General features: G+C 42.8%; 1 protein-coding gene across 4 annotated transcripts in view; it reads left to right on the top strand.

Annotated features, from left to right (window-relative positions):
• Positions 1–22,858, top strand: part of sema5a (sema domain, seven thrombospondin repeats (type 1 and type 1-like), transmembrane domain (TM) and short cytoplasmic domain, (semaphorin) 5A) — a 127,566-nt gene extending 104,708 nt beyond the window's left edge. For 2 of the 4 annotated variants that reach the window (XM_035142652.2, XM_035142653.2), the window contains 6 exons: positions 8,236–8,445; positions 10,677–10,847; positions 11,195–11,350; positions 14,100–14,144; positions 15,851–16,062; positions 21,473–22,858. In XM_035142652.2, coding sequence (XP_034998543.1) covers positions 8,236–8,445; positions 10,677–10,847; positions 11,195–11,350; positions 14,100–14,144; positions 15,851–16,062; positions 21,473–21,592 — 914 coding nt within the window. In that variant the 3' untranslated portion in view covers positions 21,593–22,858. Of the gene's footprint in view, positions 1–8,235; positions 8,446–10,676; positions 10,848–11,194; positions 11,351–14,099; positions 14,145–15,850; positions 16,063–19,601; positions 19,843–21,472 lie in introns of all 4 variants that reach the window. The other 2 variants (XR_004694183.2, XM_035142654.2) reach the window with 2 other exon arrangements.
• Positions 22,859–23,125: the final 267 nt, after the last annotated feature.

Here is a 23,125-nt window from a genome sequence, read left to right as displayed (position 1 = left end):
CAATTAAGAGCTGGAAGGAAAAATATCTGCAGAAGGAGACGATAAGGCAGACATGAAGTTAGACACTGCAAACCCACAGAAGGAGTGTGTTCATCAGTGCTGGAGGAAGTAGTTAGATCCTGAAAGTTGAAGTTCTTATAATAATAAAAACTATTAGAAATAGTCAATTGTGTGACAATAATTAAAATAATAGTCAATATAAAACTCTATTTTAATGAAGTAGATATACAAAGTTGGCTAATTTAGTATATAGTAAAAGTACCCTTAACCTTCATTTCAGTTTCACATTGCATTAAATTAAGTCAGTAATGACCAAGGAACGTGTGTGGTTGGAAGGTGAGATCTATTAAAGCTACAGTGTACCTACCTTCCTATACACCATTACATCACCGCAAAGCTAGGACTATAAAATACTTGTTGGGTATTTTTTATTAGGATTATTACTTGAAAAAGTTTACATTCTCTAATGTCCAAAAATGCATAACTTTTCTTATACTGTCCATTGCTGCAGCTCTTCTTTTCAGCCTCTGTCTGAAACACTTGGTTTTGGCTCCTGTCTCTTTAAGGCCCTGCTCCCGATAAAGCCCAGTCTGCTCTTATTGGCCAGCTGGCTCACTCCTTGGTTATTGGTCAACTGCTTCCAGCTCGCGTGTTAAATGTTCACCTCTGCTCTCGCTTTACCTGCCTTTGTTCGGGGGCATGTCAGACTATGCAAATGTGGGGCATTGTGCTGCCCTGTGACGCTACTTCCACCACTAACAAGGCATTTAAGGAGCCTCAGGAGCAGTTTTATCAGTGGAGGAGAGGAGCTCCCTTTACCCCGGACCAGAACTTTTACTTACACAAAACCCTGTAGAACACACTAGAGGGTATAAAAACGGAAGAAGCATCATAGGTCTCTGTTGAAGTAACCATCACCACCATAATCGAAAATTACAGCAGATGGAGTTCGCTCTTGTCCGAGACCTCACACCAGCTGCCTGTCTATCATGAGTCAGCCTGCAACATAAAACCTCTGTTATTAGTCTCTCCCTCTGTTGCCATAGGGCAGCTCTCTGCCCCAATTGACCATTGCATTGATATTTTCTTCAAAGCTGCACGTCAGTGAAACAGATATTCCCGTCTTATTTAATCGATATCTCTACATAATGTGAAGCGTTAATAGTTCGGCGATGCTGCAGCAGTCGTAAAAATTGAGCTTAAAAAGGTTTAGAAATTAAGCATTTTTTTTCCATTCGCATCTCACAAAGACCTTCTGAGAGAAAAGAAAGCATTGGAGAGATGAAAAGACATTTCTGCGGGAAGGTTGTGAGTTTGTAATTTTACTGGCTTGTGTCGGTGAGTGATGGCTTTATTTTTCTCCCAGGGAGAAATGGTGGCGTGTCAGCAGCCTGATGTGTTTCACTTCAGCTGATCTGGTATCAAGGCCAGGGCTTTCTCATGGGCTACAGATTAGTTTCTTCTGCACGGATGTCATGAGCAGACACAGTAGACACAGGACAGTGCTGAGGGATGTCTCTGACGGATGACAGCCATTCCAGTGTCCTTATTGTTCCTTCTGTTTCCCTCTCTCTCCCTACAGTCGACACTTTCTCGTTTACAGTGGCCGCACTGGTATCAAAAAAACAAGCAGAACTTCTGGAGCTAACAAATGAATAAGTTTATGTTATACACTGCATGGTTGCCTATAGGAAACCATGACAGAATATCAAATGTGCAGGCAGGTTTAGATGACCATTGAAAAGACAATGACATGTATTTCTTATGAGATAAGTCAAGGTTGGGGCAGAAAACTTTTGAAGTCGGTTATTAGCACACATGTATTTCAGTGAGAGGAGACCAACTGGAAAGGTACCTCACAATATATATTTCTTGATATAGAAAAGGGCTTTGGGGATTTGACTCAATTACTCTAAGTCTTAAATTATGAAATTAAATAATTACTTACTAGGTCTTGCATATGTTTAGGTCGTAATCATATCAACATTTCCTTCAATGGTTCTTCCATAGTCCTATGAAATTCGATTTTTGTTTTGGCGGCATGCATGGTTTGTAATGTCCCCGTGTGCAGTCGTTCTTTTCTCACAAATGAATGCAAACTGTAATAAAGCTAAAAACAACCATAGTGGAATTTATAACTAACATCCTGGTCAGAATTCATTGCAGTGAACTCAGCTTGGCTGTGGGAACGATTGGAGATAACTACTGTCTCTGCCTGAAGTTTGCATGATAATGTGGCGAATCAAGCGTTATTCTCTACTAGGCTACTTCACCCTATCTTCAATTATGGTAAAGTGTACGTAATTCTGGGACTGTGATATTCCTTCATATGTCATACTCGACATGGGTCTCAATTTAATTCATTATGATCTTTATAAGGTCTTAAAAAGCTTTAAATACGACTTGTTGAAACCTGCACAAACCCTGGAGACGAAAGGACATGATGAGTCGAGGCTGGTGATTGTGGAGGTGGAGTGAAGCCAGCAGGTGGATAATGGAAGCTGTCGGCTAAATCTCCCCCAAAAATCTGAAGATTGCCATAATGGGGGGGGGGTGCAGGTGCAGATTGTGAAGTCTGAAGTCTGAAAGACAGGCTCACTCACAGACGGACAAAAGACTGATTTTAGAACCAAGAAACATCTTCCTTGTTGAAATTCTGCCAAATCGTCATTGGCACAGAAAACAATGTGTGGGTGTGTTTTTACTTTATAAAACAGAAATGTGCACAATAACCATACATGGAATAACACTACAAAATACATTGTGGTATGTGACAGTCATTTAGGTCATATATATGTGATCCTTCTCTTCACTCCGTCTGCCTTGTCCAATCACTACCAGGTCACCTAATCTGGTGATTTTAGGTGTTGTTGACAAGATCTTCCCTTATATGTTTCTCTCTGCCTGTTGTGTACATAGCCCCTGCCCTCTCTGAGATGACTGTCAGACAGAGTTCAAAACCTTGTTGCAATTATCCTTTACACCACATTTGTTGGATACAACTGGACTGTCAATAACCCACTGCCTCTTTCACCTGTGCCCCCAGTAAAGCATTCAGTGGCATAGATTTTGGTGACATCGCGTCAACATATTTGCAACCCAGCGTAGGCGATTTCGGGTTTTTTTAAAGCAACACTGCCTGTCAGAAAATGAAAATCCACTTTGTTGGCACAAAGTCACTCAGCGGTTCCTGCAAGAAATCCTGGCTCTGAGCTCTTTCAAAAACATTATAGCAGGAGGTTTTGATGGCATCTCTAAACAATAAAGATTAACAAAACTTTCTGTTCTCACACGTCAGGATTTAGTGATGTGCTAAGCTCATCGTGAGCTGTCTTTGCCTGTCTCCTTTCCAACCCTGGTTGTCTTTCCTCTGAGGTCGACCGGATGCTGCGTCTCTGCAGAGAGCTGCGCTGTGGTTTTTACCAAGCGGACGGAAAAAAGGCTGTTTCGTTGAGGGAAGCAAGTTTCCTTTGGCAGAAAAAGAAAAAAATCTATCTTGTTTTTATTGTTTGTTGGCAATTTCAGGGTCGTTGGAGTTGAATCATTCTTTTGAAAGGACCTGCACTTATGCCAAATATGCACCTAAAGCCGACCACAGCCAGAAGCGCCATCTGGTATTTTGTGTTACCTGTGATTGTATTGGCAAGAGGGATAGATGGAGAGAAGCTTTTTTTTTTATCATTTATATATTTCCTATTTCTGCTTTGTCCACTTAAACACAAAGCCGGTAACAAGAGGGTCCACTTGAACCGAGGTCAAGTTCAACATCGGTCAGTTCTTACTGGCAGAATATTACGTGAAACAAAATAAAGAGCACCAGTCGTTTGCTTATTTAAACCCGTTAACATTCATCTGCACCTAATTCACATTGTTCCCAACAATTTTCTAAAGCACGCCATTAACTTATAAACTGATATTCCACCCTCCAACCAGCTGCTGCTCTCTCTCCATTTTCACCACAGTATAAAAATGAACTTGCAGAGAACATGCATGTGGAAGGTCATCCACAAACATGCAGGTGCTTTCACATCCTGGCCAAAGTGGTGTTATTGGAGCAGTTTGGAGCAGGAGGGACGATTTTCAACTCCCCTTCGTCGTGCGTTATATTGTCAAACATGAACTCAAACACAAAGAATTCACAATCGTTGATATTGTGAACAGATACTTCTTCTTTGGTAATGACAGAACATTTATGTACACTTTATCGCCACCTACTGGCCCGAATACGCTTGTTTGAGCGTCTGTAGTCGTGTTTGTGTTTCTCATCTGAAAGGAGATGTTTAGTAAAAGGCAGCTCTTGTTTTAAACGGAGGTCAAAATGTCAGTTAAAAAAAACGTATCTGCAGAAGAGCTGGTTAGGCCTCATTCAGATGTTGGCAGTGATGAAAACAGTGTGTGCTTTGAAGTTAATGGTGTGGAAATACAACTTAAATGGAGTTTAACCAAGGCAACACACTTTTATTTAACCAGTAAACATCACAGAGTCGACTCGTATAGCTCTTTGTTGCAGAAGGTCAGAGATTCTGCATCCTGTCCTTGAATTCTTTTAAGTCCTAACATTACAGAGAGACAGTGAATAAAAACCTCTTCAGTCCAATAACAGTATGAAAGTGTAAGTGTAGGTTTGCATGTATACCCTTGACTATTTGTGCATCTGTGTTTCTGTACATGCACGAGCACTGAGCAGTGACGTTCTTTAAGTTTGGGCTTTTAATTGCACATTTACAAAACTTTTAGTTGGCTCCGACAGGGTCTCTGAGTCGAGCGTTTCTTGGCAGATCTCCGGGCGGCTCAGAGAATACTGCTGTGACACTGCAAGCACCTACAGCTGCTATGTGGTTTTATAATCCATGACGTAAAGTATGCGAAAACAGCCGCACATTTTTAGATACAAATATGGACATTCAACATCCAAAGAAATTGTTTTCCTCCACAGGGAAGAGAGTAAATGAGGAGGTAGAGGGAGGAAGAGTAATGTGTCGTTGAGAATCTAGGACAAGCTGGCAGAAGCACTTCTCCACTTCTTTTTTTTTCTCTCGGTGTGGTCCAGCGTTCAATCTTGTGTCGATACATCTTTGTTCACACATGACAGTGTGTCTCCCTTCACGGCTGAGGGTTAGCGATTTTTCCACATCTCCGTATCTTGAGCTCTGTTCTGTCATGCCAGCTTGGACCTGGAGGGTGTTGAAGTGGCAGCGAGAACACCCGGCAAATCACCCGGCTCAACAAAAAAAAATGAATATCCTGTTTCATTCAGCTTTTATCTCCTTTTTATTTGCAGTAAGTGACGTATCAAAAAATAAGGATCAAGATCAGATCAGCGTTTCTACATCTATCTAGTTTGTCTGCTGTCAGATTAGTAGTAAATTGTTCAAACTGAAGCTGCATATTGCAACACTGTTGTGGTGGCTGAACTGGGGGAGAGGGAAAGGAGATGCAGAGTTGAAAACGACAAACGCTGAAATATTGTGCCTTTGGAGCCAGATTCTGCACAGTAGCGATTTGGTGATGGAGGCGCAGTAGTGAGGTCTCGCCGATACATGACCTCGACCAATTTTGAGTCAGTCTCAGCTGTCAATCATGAAGTGTCATCCTGTTGTTATGTCATCAAACAACAATGAACATCTGAACAAACGTCATTTTGATGAGAACAATTTAAATGACTATTTAAATGACAAAAATACAAAATTATTTGACATGAACTTTTTAGTTTGGTCCATGTCCCATCCACTAACATGGAGGACATAGGATTTGATGGGCTGGGGATCTTCGGCTTCACTTTTAGGATCTGTCATGTCGTCAATCATTATATACAGTCTATGATCATCAAATACATATATATAAATATACTGACACCGATGTGGGGGGAGAGACATCGGCCATGATAAAACACAAACACAACCCAGGGTCGTAACACGTCTGTACTTCTTACAGCAGAGTTATCTCTCCGGTTTGCAGATATCATCTTATCACCATCTCTGCCTCTATCTCTCTCCCCTCTCTTCTCACGTCTTTCACTTTGAGCATGCACCCCTGTTAGATTGCACAGCATTGCGTGTCTACGAGTCCCGATTCGTCTTTTTTCCCACTCTTACGTCTGTATTCGCTCTCTCTCCTTCACACGCGCACGAAAGTTCACAAGTTTGTTTACAGTGTGTTTTGCCTTTGAGCAGGGTGTGAGGTTGAGCACAGGGAGGGAGGGAGGGAGGGAGGAAAACTTTTTTTTCCGTGTCCTAGTTTCTTTTGCAGTGGGGACTACGCTGGATGTTTGCGCTCTGCCCCTCTGTGTTTTGGCTCAGCCCAGCTCGTCAGGAGACAGAGGATTAATTCTCCCCGGCAATGTGCGGATCGATAGATTCAGTCGCTACCTATTTAAGAAGGAGGGTACCACGCTGTTTGTTTTGGTGATGGGATGGCAGAACCCTGCGAAGTACAAATTAACAATACCCACAGTGTATTAAAGAAGTCTCAGGCCAAAGCCTTTGTGCAAGCAAAGTGAGCAAAGCACGGTGTGTGTATTGTGGTGAATTAGCATAATGATGTGGAGATGTTTGCATTGGTATATCCCTGTATTGGGGTGTGCATTGACGTTTGAGCGTTTGTGCCTGTGTCCGTGTGAGGTTCTTATCACGTGTGTTTAAGTGTGCATGTATGAGAAGCATGATTAGGAAGCGATCCATTGCCTTCAGGGCAGAAGTGCAGTCTCTTGGGCTACAGATGGATTGATAAAGAGCACGGGTCACAGCTGCAGGCGGGGCTGTCCGTGCCGCTGACTACTCAGAATCGATAAAGAGCGGGGGCCTCGGCGGGGCCTGTCAGCTCTCGGGCCAGCTTGATGCCGCCGCGAGTCGGCCCCGCGCACTGCCAAGGTCGGCCCATGGTTATGAACAGGTCGAGGATTTGTGTCAGGTAAACACACTGTCCTCACCCTGAGAATACAAAGCAGCGGCGTCACAATAACTGTCAGTGAAAGGAGCGCGCTGACAAAACAACAAGGCCAGGTTGGAGGACGGTGAGAGACAGAACGAGGCAAAAATCAAGGGAATGTTAATGTGAAAGGAAGAAAGAAAGGAAAGGATGAGATGGATGCAGAGAGGCTAAATGAATTATTATCACTTTAAGTTACTAAGGTTTATTAAGTGCAGCACCTTTAACAAAGTCAAAAAGTGCTTCACAAAAAATATAAAATACAAACTAATCTGTTGCATAAAACTTCTGCATACATATACATAAGACATTCAATGGAAAATCAGACAAAAGAGAAAGTTCACTGCAGAGTGGTCGAGTGGTGAAGCCTCAGCTGTCCAGACGTGCCTCCGCTGTCCGTTTCAACAAGATAAAAAAAATGCTCTAGCCTCTCTCCCTCCAAGGCAAAGTGCAGAACGAGTGTGGGAAGAGAATGACGCAAAGCAGAAACGGCACGGACACAAAAGTCTTGCATTATAATCTGAAAAAGCCAGATCACAGCCCAGTGTGTTGAATGAGTGAAGCATCAGAAAAGTGCCTGGACGGTGACTGTAATTTCACTGGATTTGATTATTATTCTCCCAAACAGAAGAGCTCACGCTTTTCATTCAAAGAGGGCCAAGGGCTTTCTCTCTCTATCTCTTCTTCTCTGTCTCTTCGTTCATCTCCCTGTCTTCTCACCACGAGGCAAATTTCCACGGCGCTGATTAAGGCACGCAGTAATTAGAGTTTAATAGAAATTACGGTTTCATATTTCATTAGGATTCCTCTGCTCGACTCATTCCAGATGAGAGTACACAGATTAGTCAGCTGATGTAGTTCGATGAGCGAGCGTGTTGGCAGGACACTCTCAACTGAATCTATCTATCTATCTATCTATCTATCTATCTATCTATCTATCTATCTATCTATCTATCTATCTATCTATCTATCTATCTATCCATCCATCTATCCATCCATCTATCTATCTATCTACTAAGATACAGCATGTTCTTGTTCTTTCAGCACAAATCAAGCTGAAGCTTTTAGAAGCATCTCCCAGCTGCAGGCATTCGCTCTCACCAAGAGCTGTTATTGACTCTCTGTCAAACAAATGCACACAGTGAAGTCAGGAAACAGGGACCGGTATCTTCCATGTTCCTACAGAAAACAACAGGAAATGTGGTTATAATGTTGAGATACTATTCACGGGAGATACTGTACTGTGGTACCTGTTGTCTTGACAAGAGTGTCATTATTGTTTTTGTCCGATCTTCTTGTACCGAATAGGTGAGGTGCTCCGTCTCGGGAGGATGTCAAGCCACAGTTTGAACGGCGGATGGTCGTTATGGGGTTCCTGGTCCCAGTGCAGCCGGGACTGCAGCCGGGGGATCCGCAGCCGGAAGAGGACCTGCAGCAGCCCAGAGCCCAAGTATGGAGGTCAGACCTGCCTCGGGGCGGCGCAGGAGTATCAGGAGTGTAACATCACCCCCTGTCCAGGTAGGAAACGCACACTAAAGACGTTTTCAGACATTAATAGGGTATGGACATTAATAGGGTATGGACTTTTGTCTGGAGTTTGCCTGTCAGCTCCAGATTGACATCTTCGTTGGTGTCTTCTACATTCATTGCACCTTTTTGAGAGATATTTGGATTCTTTATGTTGTTTTTTTTGTGTTTGAATCCTTCAGAAAATCTATTCTCAATCAGACATTATTTGTTGGATAAAGCACAGCAGGATGTCCGGAGCCTCTGGTTCAGACAGTGCCTTCTCACATACAGCCCCCCTGGATAGTTTCAGGAGATTACCCGGAGTTCAGGGCATTTCTGAAAGCAGCTACACAGAATGCAGGACACTTATTCTCTGCAACATAAGAACATCTCCATGACCAGGAGTCAATTGCTCCACCTGCTCTCTTCCCACTGCTCCAAACCAAACTCGAGCTATGTTTTACTTGATTAATAGATAAAGAATTAAACTGGCAAAATAACCCACCGCATCACCAGGAATAACAAAAGAAATCAGCTGCAGATAAGAAGTATGACGAAGACCCCAATTTACACCAGGAATCAAAGAGAAAATCCCTGTGGTGCTTCAGCGTGTAATTACATCGCTGGGTAATTATGCTGCCAGCTATGGGAGGCCTTATTCTGTTGTGGAAAGCCCTGAGACAATGCATTTTCAACACAGCTCTGGTGGAAGACGGCAAGAGGAACCTTTTCTAATTAAAAGAATACTCTGTCTGACAAGGAAGGGGAGTAAGCTGTCTAAATGGAAATCCAGTGCTTAGTTTGGCATAAAGTAAACCCGGTATCCAGCGCGGGCGCCAAGCAGACAAGCAGGACGTTGCCTCAGATGATTATTAATCAAGCCCCCTGGAGAAGGGTTTAGGTATCCCTCTAAAAGCCTGGATCTTTGTGTCGTCTTCAGCACCCCCGCCACGCAATCCGTCTTTATAAACGGTGCCATGCTGTGAGCAAGCGAAAGAGACAGACTGAACGATCATCAATACTATTTTTTACAGCCTGTTAATTCATTCAGTAGTAGTGCACGGCGTTCCGCTCGCCAGCAGCTTTGAGCGCAGCCGCTAATAGGGTTCGCTGTTATCAGCTGTGAGCCCAGACGAAGACTTGGGATGGATCTGAGAGCATCAGATTTGCTTTATCCAGCAGCGCTCTGCCTGTATGGTCGCCACAAGGGCTCCTCTTAAAATGTTGAGCAAATGCACTTTGATTTTCCCTGCGCCGCATCACTATGCTAATACAAGTACCCATACTGGGACGTAGGCTGTATTAATACTACTTCTACAGTACCTTGATGAACAACTCTGCACTCCTGTCCCCCAAAGGAACCGACTTAACCCAGCCTGAGTAGCAATGAATACTAATACATACTCAATTAGCACCCCTCTGAAAGTGAGATATTATTTTGAGGCATGCAGGCCGTGCCGGTAGACCAATTGTAAACCTCCTATGGCTAATCCACTGCGCCTTTTTAAAATGCATTAGCATACTGTGAAGGAGAACGAGAGAGAAAGGTGTTGTGCCCGCCATCCGTCTGCTTTGGAAACAAATGAATCTGTGTTTTTCTTGCATCTGTGCCTGAGATGAGACGATCCGTCATTGAGGGCCAGGTATCGACTTATGTGTCGCTTTGTGATAGAGAAATTACGCTGAGATGACAAAGAGCATCGGCAACTTCAATTACCTGCACGCCGCTGCCAGCCATCCTCGGGTCTTTAAAAGCAAATCTCAAGTGGTTCCGAGAAGGAAATTTCTCTCTGCCACAATGAAGTGAGGTTTTATTCAGATGATTGGTGGAGGATATTTACGTCTGTTGTGATTCATGGACACAGATTGCCACCATTTTATTGCTCTCTTTTCCCTTTTTATTTCCCCCCCTTTCTCCTTTTAGTCATGTATTTATATGTTTTGTGTGTGTGTGTGTGTGTGTGTGTGCGCTGATATTGTCCTGGATTTTCACCTGTTTTTATCTGTCACTTTGCCACTTTGCACAAAATGGAGGGAAGATGCTTAGGAAGCCACACATCCATAGTTAAAATATTTTGAAACGACGTCCAATCACTTGATGTTCAGAAGAAATGTGTCTTTTGAATTGAGCTGCAACCCGATTCCTAGAAAACGTGAAAGCCCAAGGAACTATTTCCTCCTGTCTTACATCACTTACTTAAGTATGATAAACAATTTAACTCTTGATATTCTGGGTTCAGTGGATGGCAGCTGGTCGTGCTGGTCTTCATGGTCCAAGTGCTCCGTGACGTGTGGAGGGGGACACTACATGCGGACGCGAACCTGCAGCAACCCCCCGCCGGCTTATGGAGGGGACATCTGCCTGGGCCTGCACACTGAGGAGGCACTCTGCAACACACAAACGTGTCCAGGTATTTACACACAAACACACACACACACACAGAGAGAACACACACCTCAGTGTTAAGCAGCTTAGAGCCCCAACTCGGCCACCAATCCATCACAGGTCCACTGCTTATTTTCTTTACTCTCTGTCGGCCCTCATGCATGACTAATATGCAGGTGAGGGCACACAAACATATGCAGTGCGCACACACACACACACACACACACACACACACACACACACACACACACACACACACACACACACACACACACACACACACACACACACACACACACACACACACACTGACACTAACATATGGATACACACCAAACAGACTGTGAGATATGCTGTCTTTGCCATTTCCAGAGAGCTGGTCCAGCTGGTCCGAGTGGTCCCACTGTGACTCCAACGGAGCCCAGCTGCGTGTGCGTCACTGCGATGTCCTGTTTCCCACTGGAAACCAGTGCTCGGGAAACACCAGCGAAACAAAGCCATGCTCTCCTGACTCCAATTTTATACCAGGTGATCACAAACACACACACACACACACACACCCACACACACACACACACACACACACACACACACACACACACACACACACACACACACACACACACACACACACACACTTAGAGTATGTAGTTGCCCATATGAGCCCACACATGCTTCTTCTCTTTAGTAATGTCTTGGCCACTCATGCATGTAGTTTAAAAACTCACACACGTTCTGCACCACCCACCACCCTATGCCCACAGCGGTACTTCATTTCATTTCAAAGAATCCTGCGATAATGAAATGCACTATTGATCCCTGGGAGGGACTGATCTCAGGTCAGGGGTCAGGTTCAGCGACAGGACAGCACTTTTGGGGATGGTCGGTATTAGTGTCTTGCTCAAGGACTCCTGAGTGCGGCAGATGATTACATGGGGGCGTGAACCCGGGTGCCACACTTAAGGGCAGCCTGTCTGCTCATTCCAATAATCCTGCTGCTATATTAGTTTCATTATGAGCCTCGGTGTCTTGTCAGGCCACGTAAAAGCTCCTACGGCAGCACTTTTACTTTTTTCAAATGTTGGAGGAGGACGTGGCTTTTATATTCTGCTCTCTGGCCATTCAAGTGTTCGTATTTTCTGGCGTCTGTGTTTCAAGTATGATTTGCACTTTAATTACAATTTGTTCCTAATTTGATTGATTGTACTGTTAAATAGACAGTGTGTGGGAGCTCTTATGGTGTTAACAGTGCAAATCAAAAGAAAAAAATCCTAAATGTCAGCAGGCTTCACATTTTTAGCCAGTAACCTTCAATGTTGCCAGATTAAATGACATCTGTGGCAGGCAGAGCCTCATGCTATCAAACTCATTAAGCCACGTCTAATTTTAGCTTTTTCAGGCTGACTGTAGTTATTAAACTGAGATCCTTGAAACATGGTCTTAAATATACAGTCATGGCTACATACATGATAAAAGACGAAGGCTACAGCTACAGGCCCCAGGCAAAGAGTCAGATGATGATAGATGTAGTAAATATTTAAAGCTCAATGAAGAAATTGGTGAAAGAAATTGTTCTTCTTGTTTTGTAGCTTAGAGCTAAATTAGTAATATTATGAGAATCGTGAGGAGAATTGACGTATGTTCTTGCTAACGCTATGTCTTGGAGTACATTTCCCCAAACACAGTAAGCAGAGCTGATGTTACCTTAAACTCTACTAGCTTTCAGCATCAGTGGGAAAATATACTAAACAGTGGATGTGCTACTCGTAAGTTTGGCTTTATTTCAACATAACCCCAACAATCAAAGGATTTTTAAAACTAGGGGACCACAGGTACGTGAGAATGCCCACACTAGACGATCCAGTCGAGACGCCGGACCACTAACTCCGCCAGCGTCGTCAGCTGTTTACACTTGGAAAACAAAACATTGCACAAACAACAGGACACATTGAACAAGCCATCATTCTGTTGCCATAATTCCACAACTTTATCCTCCTCTTCCAAGAAAGTCCTATTTACGCTGTTTCAGGTCGAAACCCAAGCACCCAACATCTGGTTCATGCCACTTTCCCGTCAGCTCGCTCTCATTGGCTAGGTTTCTGCCCACTAACTCAAATGCTGTTCCTTTCATGCTACATGGGCATCTCCGATTGTGAATCGTAAATATCAAACATCACAAAATCGAGGGGGCTTCTATTCAGTAGGTGACAAGTAGACTATTTCTCTAAACCCCTCACACCACAGGATTATTTGATCAGATTACCTTCTCAGATTAGCTTTAAATTGACATCACGATTGTCAGCCGTACTGAATTGTAGGTATTTTTTAAGAACTAATACACTATTTACAAAGTTCTTTTATCAATTACTTTACACCTTAACTTATGTGGTTTGTCTGGCTTTTGGAGAGGAAGAAATTGACATCGCCTTTCAATACCCATGAATTAATCTTCCTACAGCCTCATGTTTGCCACTGAAGCATCTTCATCTTTTACGATTGCTCCGCTCCAATTGGAGAATTACATCTTGAAAACTTTTTGGAAAAATCGTTTGAAAGTTGAGAAAGTCCTGCTAAAACCTTAATATTCATCTATACTGTACACACACACACACACACACACACACACCATTAGTATTGATATCCTGCTTAGACAGGCATCTCCCTATTGACAGCCAGTAATGTGAGACACCCAGGAGCATTGATTAGTGCTACATAGAGATCATTAAAACCTTTGAGGACGCTTTGTTATTCACATTGTATCTCAGCAAACACTGCTGCAGCTGCTGCTAGAAGAGGTTTGTATATTTACTCGATTTAGAAACAGTATATACATAGGTGGAGTCCTGCACTTTTTAAACTTCAGGAATCAATCATCATGAACCATAATAAACATTTGATTGAAATATTAATTTCTAACCTTTGTCTGAATTAGCCGGGACATAATACTCCTGAAAACCATTCACAGGTCTTTGTAGAAATTACCCAATTGCCTTTATACCTTGTCATCCATCCGCCTAAATGGGAAAGGTAGTCCATTAAGGTTCATTAGCAACGTCTTGTTCTTCATTTCCCATAATGAGAACTGATACTTTTCATAAACCACTCCAGGTGCCACAGCCGCGATACTTTTTTTGTTTTTTTTGAACGATTAATCTGGTTTGTGTTGAGTAGAGCTTCATCTTCACACTCGCCTTCAAGGATGCAATTAGTCATGCTAACAGGAGGGTGTCTGATGTTTGGTCCTAATTCTGCTGCTTTTCCCTGTTTCCTTTGTCAGAAGTCTCCATTGCACACTCCAGTCAGGAAGAGAGGCGCTGCGGAGGTAATGTGTGTGTGCTTGTGTGTGTGTGTGAGTGTGTGCATGTGTGCGTGCGTGCTTTACTAGTACAGCATAAACACTGACCTTGTCAGGACCAGTAGGCCTCGTGGGGACCAAAGCTCTGTCCTAATGAGGCAAAACTTAATTTCTGAGGTACTGATTAGGGATATGTGTAAGGGTTGGTCAGGGTTAGGAGGTTAGGGTTAGCGTTAGGGTTGAGGGTTAGTTAGGGTAATTCAGGGTTAGGGTTAGCCTGGGTTAGGGTTAGCCAGGGTTAGGGTTAGCCAGGGTTAGGGTGACTGTGACTCAGTGACTCATATCTGGAGGAAATATAAGATCCATTGTGTAAATTCTTTATTTTTTCAAGCGATAAATATCCGCCCTTGTTTCAGAAATAATGCCATCTGAAATTCATCGCAGCTCAGCTTATTTTTCCACCTTATAAACCGTGAGCAGTGCTTCACATGATTTATGTCCAACTTTTCACTCGCTTCACCTATGCAGAAATATCTGAAACCTGGAGAAACTACCAAGGTGAATGACTGTAATGCAGTAAAACAGTTCCAGTTTGAGTTTGAGTGAATCAATAAAATCACTTTCTACAGCCTCCTCTCATTGCCCGGCTGCAGCTATACGCTGATATACAGTAAGAATGCCCTGAGTTGATAAAAATGCAGATAGACTCATCTACAGTAAATCACTTTGACTGGTGTGCTGCACTCAAAGCAATAAGAGAGAAGCAAGGCTTGGGGGACCTTTTCTGTCCTGTGCTTGCCTCTTATCCAGGCTATGGAGTGATGGTACTATCATTATGCAGCAGGCTACATGCACTCTGCAAATAACTCTACAGTCTGCTAATAACTCTGCTGCGTGCACACACTGCTCGGAGAAATAACACCCAAATTATCATTCTCTCCTGTACATGTGTTTGAAGCTTATTCAGGAGAGAACAATGCTCCTGATACAGAACAGTAATTAATTGTTACCAGCTGAACAAACCATATACAGCCTTTGGTTTAAGCCTCAACTTTCAATTTAGTCTTATTCTTATAGTCATTAAAAAGCACATAGGTTTAATGAATGCAGAATGTCAAGTGTTATTATAGAGGAAAAATACAATAACAATTAAAGTATATTGTGTTAATTGATACAAATTATTGCTAATTGCGTTGTATGAATTCTGTTGAGGTTGAACAATAACATTCTCTGTTTTCAATTTTAATTTGATTGATTTATTTTTTGCATCCTCGTGAATAAAATGACAGAAGCTTTAATGCAAATTTGCTGCTGTTTTTGAAAAGATAATGAAATTGAACGAACTGGATCATTGCTGCATATTTGAGAGGTGAAAACACATTCTTACAGTAATTGCGGCCAACGCTATCTAAATAAAAACTTGCATATTGATACCAGATGCAATCCGCGCACAGAAGTTTTGTTTTACACTGGTTTTGGAAAACTTGAGAGCACAAAGAAAACAGAGGAGACAGAAGAAGAAAGGAGACAGAAATAAGAGGAGACAAATATATTCTTTATTTTCCTCATCAGTCCAGAGGGGTTTTTTTCAGTGCAGAACACCCCCATCATTACCATATGAATTGCAGTTTTAATTACCACATCCACTTGTGTGAATTGACAAGAGAATTACCCCCCAACCTCTCTCTCTCTCCCTCTCTCTCTCTCTCATCCCTCCTTCTCTCCTCTCGCAGATTTCAACCTCTTCCACATGATCGCCGTGGGGCTCAGCAGCTCCGTCCTCGGCTGCCTGGTCACGCTGCTCGTCTACTCGTACTGCCAGCGCTACCAGCAGCAGTCGCACGACGCCACCGTCATCCACCCCATCTCGGCCGCCCCCCTCAACACCAGCATCACCAACCACATCAACAAGCTGGACAAATACGACTCCGTGGAAGCCATCAAGGTCTGTGGTCGAGACGCGTAGATGCAAAGCAGCAGTTTCTAGCATTTCTTCACTCTTTGACCTTAATCAATTGATGTCACACGTTACACTCACACACACACACAAGTCAGTGAGCAGCGCTGTGCCTCTTCCTCCGGTGTCAGTTGTGATTAAATACACTTCTTACTGCATGACTCTCACTGTCACGCCACCTCCTGTCATGCACTGACACTCTCCAGCCGTGTAACAGATAGGCAGATGTGCCGTACACCCTCTCTCTCTCTCTCCGTGCGCTCCCTCTGCTGTGTGTCCCAGTGTGTGACTTTGTTCTGTGTCAGTGGTCATACACTGCTTTCTCATAACATGCTAATGCAATTACTCCTCGGCACGTGGGCAGGTAATCAGCAAAGTGGCTCCTGCATCTGCATATTTCCCTGCGTAGACGGGGGGGGGGCCTTTGTGTTATTGTTGAATCCCAGAGTGCAAACAGTTGGACGCAGCAGAGCCAGCGATGGCCGATCCGGCTCCACTCACAGCACAAACAGCCTCTTATCCACTGATACATCGCAGCTTTAGTACCAGACCGAGCAGCTGATTAGCACTTGTCCACTGCTCCAGCTGGGCTTTTTATACGGATTCCCATTGCTCTGTGTTAAACAGTGTTTCAACCACTTTAACCTCCGCATTAATTTTTATCCCACTGGCAATAATAATAATACAGAGGAATATAGTGATCAGAATATCTGTGATTCGCTCATATGTCCAGAACTGAAAAACTATTTGAAAGTTTTTTTCATTCAACTTCATGAAATTATGTAAATCCGGTAGTGAAGTGGTGTCTTTTGATATTTTTGGTTAAATAAAATTTCAATTTTTTTGTATCCATAGCAACATTATTGCAGGAAAGTCTTGCATAGCGTACCTGTACTGATCCCCTCAACTCTGTGCAGTACTACACAGGGGATGCCACAGTATGAAGGTGATGCAGTTTGCACAATGTCTTACTTCCTTTTTATATATGGTTAATTCTTTGCCTTGGAAGTACTGCTCTGTTTCTAAGGTATTTTTGTACTTTTACACACTTTAGGCAGAGCAGTTTTGTTTTACACGTTTCATGCACAGAGGAAGATTCCAGGTGCTGCACAGAGACTAAAAACAACAGAGAGATAAAGTTAAAAGAAATCAATAGAAAGTCAAAAAGCACAGTTCAAAACAATTGTTAAAAGCAGCGAAATAAAAGAGATTTCAAAAAGCCGAGGTAAAAAGGGAAAGGGATTAAAAAAGGTAAAAGAAGTAAAAAGGATTCCTTTCTGTGCAAACATTTAAACATAGTTTAAAGGATTAAAATAATACGATTAAAATAGAAAGAAATATATAAAATTGTTAAATGAAATATGTATAAAATAAAATGATGGTGTGACCTTTGCCTTTGTAAAGACAGAGAAAATAAACACACCGTTAAGACCGTTCCTTAAACTTTTGCTCTGGGCAGGATTTTAGCACATAGTCAGCTGGTCGTCTTCCAAGTTTTGGGCCAAAACTCACACTCAGCTTTATTCTACTGCAGAGAGAGAAAAAAATGTTTCTTTAGGCCGGTTTTCTGTTTGTTTTAACGTGTGAATATCAAGCAGTGGTGTCAAAAGATCATTCTATTAGTCTATTTAGTTTGAATTTAAGCCTTTATTCATTACAAATGATAATATTAATATATTACAACTTGAGTGAAAAGTTTGATCGATGAAAAATGCACATGAATATATGAATATCTTCTTATTTAATATCCCTTTGGCTTGTAATGACAGCATGCACTCAAGCTGGCATTTGTGCAGAACCTGATTTTTACCCTGCAGGATTTAAACGCAGAACGCTCGTCTTTCTCAGTCCCATAAATGTTCAGTGGAGTTAAGGGCGGGTGACTGTGGAGGAGAACCCATGACAGTCAGGACTCCTTCGTCTTTTCCTGTCTTCATGCAGTTCTTACAAAGTTGTGAAGTGTCCAGATATTTTAACATGTCTCTGAAGAATGCAGTGGTTCTTCTCCTCAGTCAATCCAGTGCAGGTGTAGACAAAACACACCCAGACATGAATATTCCCACCATCAATCTGCTCAAGTCTCCTTCCACACACCCTTCTGTTACCGCCATAAATCTCTAACCTGGATTCACCAGTAAAGAGAACGTTTTCCAATCATCCCCTGTGAAATGCCTCGTCGTGCTTTGGATACAACTGATCCACATTCTGCAAAGTATTGGAGTTTCGCTCACTGCCCCCTGAGAAAACCTTTATTTTAGCCACGATTCAATACTGAGAATAAGAAGTTCTGATGTCTTTTGAGTTGAGTCACTTGAACAAGCCTCAGATGAGTTGATGCGCATGATGATGATGTTGCACATGCTGCTGTGAGATACAACGTAAGGTGATCAGACCTTTTGTAAAAAGATGTTCAATTTGTCAGTTACCCAAATTTGCTTGATTTAAATGTTGGTCTATAAATAATCTAGGATTTAACATTTTTTATGTCTCACAGGAACTGATTCAATTTTGGTGTCAAAGGACAAGGTCAAGGTGACCTCATGTTCTAGTTAACATGAGATGACATGATTTTATCACATCTGGCAATAACATTAACTTGGACAGGGTGACCTGATAAGAGGTCACTGTGTCACTGGTCAAGGTCACTGTGCCTTGTAAACACATTATCTCAAAAAGATAAAAGAAAACTTCACTTACCGGTGAACTGATTTGATTTGGGTGGTCAAAGGTCAAAGGTCATAGTGACCCTATTGTCGTGAATGCAAAATGTGAGGTCCACATGGAGGGAGTGCAACAACACTGGTTGGCGGAGGCACACAACTGCAGTTTGAAATGTTTTCAAATGTTCCTGAATCTTCCAACTTTCTGATCACTTCCAGGTTTATGTGAAAATATTCGATTTTCCATGTGGACTCATAAAACTTTGGACGCCTGCACATTATAAAAGCATAAACTCCTTCACGGATATAGACGTGTTTTTTCAAAACCGCCACAGAGTGAGAACAGATCCTTCGTCTCCAAATGCAGTTTAATTGCAGATTAAAGGTGCGAGGAGCGTTCATCCTTCACGCAATTAGAGTCGGGAGCATAAAGCATAATTCAGTTAAGTTCGGTTGCAAATAGCCGTGGATATGAATATAGTCAGTGCACGTGGAAACACAAAAAGAAGCCGCATGACAAATGGACGCTGCATTGTGCCTCCGAGCGTCACTCACCGAGCCTGAACGCCTCAGAAGTGCCGGTGAATTGAGTTTGCAGAAGCACATTATGCCTGTGTTGTGTGTTTATGGAAGGAGTGATGAGCGCCTGACACCATATTTTACACTTTGTGGCTGAAACCCTGATGTCACATTTGTCAGTATTATTATTTAGCATCAAATGGAGTGTTTCCTGCAGTTTTCCAGGAAGTCACCGTGTAGCTGCAGTTTTACATGCCCGTCTTTACATTTCCAGACTTCCTGTGAGACAGAAAATGGTTGAGGGTTTCTTTGAGGATGACCTTTTGCCCGTTCCTCTCCCCCTTGCAGCCAGACGTGTCGGTACTCTTGCCCTTGGACGACCCCGCCATGCACCAGCCTCTCTCTGCTAACATGGGGGTGTCCATGCGCGGCCTGGAGATTTTCTACTAACCTCTGAACCTCTCTTCAACATCCCGCCTCTTGACCTCCCCCCCTACACAACAACTCTTTGATCCCCACCGCCACTACTTCCTCTTCCCTCACCGTGCCCTGCCCTTCCACTTCCTGTGGCACTTCCTGTGTGTGGCAGGTTGGCGTTCTCTTTCTCTGCTCAGATCCCTTCATCCCTTCATCCCTTCACCTCCCCGCTCTGGCTTGTGAGAAGGCAGTGTATCCCTTCTTTATTTTTCTCTTTCACAAGTTTCTCCATTTGCATGTTTTTATGTCTTTCTTGTTTTGTCCTGTATTTTCTGGGTTTGTTTTGTCCTACCTTTATTCAAGAGTGTGTCTTCCAGTTTGAGAGCGGAACGTATTGATTTCACATTCAGATTTTGTAATGCTTTCACTCAAATGTACCCTGCTTGTGCTTTGATTTCCTGCGCTCCAGCTTAGGCTCTTCTTGCGATCACACTGGATTACATCACATCTGCTCTCGAATTTTCCCTTCGGCACTTGGGGTTTATTTTTGTGCAACAAATTCTCCCAACCAAAATAAAATAACGAATTAAATTGCCCCGCCCTTGTAAGTGCTTAAGTGAGAGCCCTGTTCTCAAACTGAAAGACCATGCTCTTGGATACAGATGGGGGACATTATCTATATTTTTCCTTGATTTAATGGGTTGAGAGAGAAAATTCATTGTGATCCTCTTTGTTTATGCTCCTCTGTTACCTCTCAATCACTTATGCTACTTTGCAGTTCAAGCAAATTTTGTTTACAGCTCCGAAAAAAAACTCAAATCGAATCATTCCTCAGCCAGTTAAAGAGGTTTTTAAGACAAGGAGACAAAGTAAATGACGGAAACAAGTATCGTAGCACAGCCGTTTAAAAAGCAGCCATGGGGGCCACCTGCGGAGACACATAACCGTCTCCGGGGCCGCGGGAGCGTTCATTACATTCCCTTTGTGTGCAAATCACATAACGGGGAAAGGAGTGAATATGAGTTGTTTTTTGTTTGTTTTTTTGTCGAGCACAGTCGCTCCCTATCAGTGTCAGATGGAAACATCCATCAACCGCAAACGCAGCATCATCAAGTGTTCAATTACGCTGCCCCGAGGGACTCCGGCACACACACACACACACACACACACACACACACACACACACACACACACACACACACACACACACACACACACACACACACACACACACACACACACTGTATACACCACACTGGATATGAACACATCCATTTGCCAAATTGCTGATGTTGTATTGAGCAGCACATCAGAAGCTCATTCCATGTTTACCATGGCACAGGGGGACAGAGAAGACGCCCTCATGGCTCTTCCTTATTGTTTAACAGAAAAGCGACTCCGCTCTGATCGATTTTTACGGCTCAGATTTGTCCTAGAGGGCCAACAATCCGGGGGCCATCAAAACTGCTGATGCACACGTATCAGAGATGACAGAGGTGGACATACAGACTTGCATCAAAATAATTTCGCCCCTGTGGTGGCTTATCATTTGTTTTCTCCCGGCCTGTTTACAAATGCTTTGACCTTGCTCTGTGAAATGTGTGTTTCATTCACCGAGTTGGCCTCCCATTGATTTGTGTTGCACCTGTTTTTCCCTCTTTTTTTGGTGGTGGGGGGGGAGGGTAGATGGATTTGCTTTTACCTTGGCTTCTGGGATAAATAATCACTTCATCCACATGTCACGAACAAACCGACACTGACCTCTCTTCTCTCCCTCTTCTTCTACTTGTTTCTCACCACAGGCCCTCAACAAAAACAACCTGATCCTGGAGGAAAGAAATAAGTACTTCAACCCACAGCTTGCCGGGAAGACCTACACCAACGCATACTTCGCCGACCTCAACACCTACGACGACTATTAACTTTAGATTCTGCAGTTCAGACTCTGGGGGGACACCAACCTCATCATCCATTTCGACTGTATTCTTTTCTTTGTGCTTTGTATTGAGATTCGTGACACCATGCGTGGGATAGTCCCACTCTGAGACTCTATGGCAGCTGGTATGTAATGAAAACACAGACACACGTTGTTGCCAACAGCGGGAAACCCACCTTCTCTCAGGTGCCTTGGGGTACAATTGGAAAGCTCTTTTTTTTTTCGTGGAGGGGGCAAATCCGCCTTGCCTCTCGCTGGGAAACGGACAGCTGGATTTCCCAACATGGACAAGAAGGGAAAAATAAAAACTCTAAAGTGACTGTGGGAAAACGTGATTCCCTTTTAACTTTCCTGTGACGCCTCGACAACTGACCTGTATTTGTAATGAGGGAAATAACCACAAAACTGGCTTTGCATGATTTCATCCCGATGTGTTTTTTCTCTGCTGTTCTGTTTTATTTTGCATGATTGAGCGCATTCCAGGGTGTTGGGGGACTCTTTGCTGGTCTTAGGTTCAGGGCCGGTATCGGAAGTCATGGAAAAACAAAAGGCTGCGGTGATGTCTGGTTGGCGTCGACCATTTACTGCTGCAGACAGATCAATATCCAACCCAGTCCCTGAATCAGGATGTAGATATTTTAATTTTTTGGTCAAGTTTGTCTTTGTTTTATCTTTTATTTTATTTCAGGGTCTAGCAGTTAGCAAAAATCTGTGTAAAAGCTTTATGTTTTTTTGCTTTTTTGCTTTGAAAGACATATTTTTAGTTCAAATCTTATGTCTTTAGTTTTTCTTAATCAATGTCTCAAGTGTTTAAAGATTTTCTTTTGGAAAGAAAAAATAACTGTTTATGTGAATTCTGGCAAGTAATCGCGGGCATTCATGTCAACCTGCATCATGTTCAGTCTCTGTCACCGTACTTTTTATATTTTTTGTAAAAAAAAAAAAAGAAATGTTTTTGAATTTTGATAGTGTTCGCAATTCCTTTGGCTTCTGAGTTCAATATGTATTTGTGAGAGCAGGATGTTGACGGCATTAACTGTACAGGTGAAACATAGCAAACATTATTTTCCTGGACCCCCGACCGGAGTGCTACCCATATACTAGAAGATGAAATCCATTCATCAAGTTGAGATATTTCCGTTCAGAGTGTATAACCGAATATTAGGTTATTCAATGGTTCAGTTGTAACTAACTCTTTTTCCATGTTTGCTTGTGTTTCTGTGCATAAATTAAAAACTGCTTCGTACACAAACGACTTGTCAGCGTGTGAGTTGCACAGATTTTCACGTGTTTGAGGTCATAAACTTTTTTCCTCTCAAAGGCCTAAAGATGGCTTCAGGTTGAATGAGAGCAGACAGTGATAACGCACTTCTGTCCAGTGTGGCTTACTCTGACAACTTTGGAGACTTAGATTTTTTCCTCAAGCACAGCACAGTAAAACAATCACACACACACACACACACACACACACACACATACACAGCAGCAGCACTTCATAAATCACTCAGAAGCAGAGTAA

Source organism: Hippoglossus stenolepis, chromosome 19 (genome assembly GCF_022539355.2).
Source record: "Hippoglossus stenolepis isolate QCI-W04-F060 chromosome 19, HSTE1.2, whole genome shotgun sequence".
In the NCBI taxonomy this organism is placed as follows: domain Eukaryota; kingdom Metazoa; phylum Chordata; class Actinopteri; order Pleuronectiformes; family Pleuronectidae; genus Hippoglossus; species Hippoglossus stenolepis.
The sequence above is the reverse complement of the archived record's forward strand: the minus strand, read 5'-3'. Positions and strand labels throughout refer to the sequence as shown.